This window comes from Opisthorchis viverrini (assembly GCF_000715545.1).
Source record: "Opisthorchis viverrini unplaced genomic scaffold opera_v5_292, whole genome shotgun sequence".
Taxonomy (NCBI): Eukaryota; Metazoa; Platyhelminthes; class Trematoda; order Opisthorchiida; family Opisthorchiidae; genus Opisthorchis; species Opisthorchis viverrini.
The window spans coordinates 547,846-549,519 of record NW_008751945.1 but is presented as its reverse complement, the minus strand read 5'-3'; the positions used below and the strand labels follow the sequence as shown (position 1 = coordinate 549,519).

The following is a 1,674-nucleotide window of genomic DNA, read 5'->3' as shown; positions in this document are numbered from 1 at the left end:
GCCATGTCATTAATAATTTGCATGAAAAGGTCCGTTTTTCGGTAACTTTGCCCCCGAACGAGCTGCAGTAGCTGTCAACTAAAGATCGGTGTGTGCCGCATTGGCGTTTTTTCTGCATCTTGTAGACGTGCCAAAGAGATTCGATGGTTCGTGTGTGAGCTCCAGTCGTTGAATCCACGAAGTTTTCGGTATGATTAACCGTTGCAGTCTGCAAAAGCCGCCGCCAGGCGTAAACTTCGCGAAGAAAGTTCTTCCAGTCAACAGCGGTCCTATGGCTAATAAATAATTCCTCTGAGCAGAAGTTGTTTTTGCCAAATTTTTGGACCAGCAACAAATAAACAGAATTCCTGTCCTAAACTCCATCCTAGACCGCTCCAGCCAAGTTCCCTTTCGAGGACCGACTTCTTTGCGACACTGTCGGGCAGAAACAGTCAGAAGCAGTTGGAAGTGTCATTTGGTGACCATTGTTGCATAAACGTTGCTGATGGATCACTCCGTGGCTTTCCAAAAAAAGTATTGCCGTCTCCTTGTCATGAACGATAGTTGAAGGCGTCAGAAAGTTTATTTAAGGTTTTACGTTCGAACGGAGAAACTTTCTGCACGAACTGAGCCTATATGCGGCTAAGGAATTGTGTTTTCATCAACAATAGGTCAACGTTGTGAAATTGTCGGGGCTTATCTGGAAAAGATTCAACACAATGGCCTGGAAGCGAAGTGTGAAAGCATTACCAGCAAGCTCAGCTGCGCTGGTCATTGCTATCTTCCTGGGCGGGGACCCCGCACCCACTTAAAAGTCCACTGACAAACCTATACTTACTCATCAGTTTATCAGTTCCCGCCTCCAATGCGCAGCTACCCACCCCACCTCCCCAAATCATCATCGTGACAGCTACATCCACTGTACGACCTTCACGCGGTTCTTACATCTGGCAATGATGATGGTGACAGAGTTGTTTCAGATAGTACATTGTGGAATCAGAACTTGTCCGCAAGGTCGACAACCCGGTCAAAAAATGGTCCATAAAGCACAAGGCTCTACAAAGTACTTTAAGCTCCATCACATGGAGGGGGAAATCCATAGTAAACCGGCCACTTTTTGTCCAACACGCTTTTACCATGCCCTTCGAAACAGGACTGTCGATCAGGTAGCTGTTAGTCTGCTCATGGAGCTTGGCAAATGGCCTATCTTAGCAAGCCAATCGCCAAGCCTGGTGAGCAGATCAACTGTCACGTGATCAACAGCCAATAAACACAACCCAGCTACAAATATTTAGGCATATTGTCAAGATGCATTGTTGATCCCTGTTCGTACGATAATGTTGTAACTAACTTCTGTTCCCGCTCCAGTGCCTTAGTGTCGGAAAAAGTCGAACGAACTAAACAGATTTATTACGAACAAGCGAGTACGAAAATCACAAGGGGTATCTAGGTATCCAAAAATACACTTTTGACCTTGAATCCAGACTAGCAGATCTGCATTGGGTGAACAGTGATCATCGTCGGCCGTGGCTGAACTGATTGACTGCTTGAGTGTGCAACCAGCAGCTAGCCTTTCTGGCCTGGATGCCTGATGGTTTCCCTACTGCGATTTTGGTGGAGTTTGAGGGTCACCGTAGGTGCCGGCATTCCTGACCGTTGGTCTACCTATCTTTTCAATACAGAACCAATAAATAG

At 46.3% G+C, this 1,674-nt stretch overlaps 1 protein-coding gene across 1 annotated transcript in view; it reads left to right on the top strand.

Annotated features, from left to right (window-relative positions):
* Positions 1 to 1,177: 1,177 nt before the first annotated feature.
* Positions 1,178 to 1,674, top strand: part of T265_09589 (hypothetical protein) — a gene marked incomplete at both ends in the record, with an annotated part of 5,870 nt that continues 5,373 nt past the window's right edge. The window contains one exon of the mRNA XM_009175698.1: positions 1,178 to 1,211. Within this exon, the coding sequence (XP_009173962.1) occupies positions 1,178 to 1,211 (34 nt within the window). The remainder of the gene's footprint in view (positions 1,212 to 1,674) is intronic.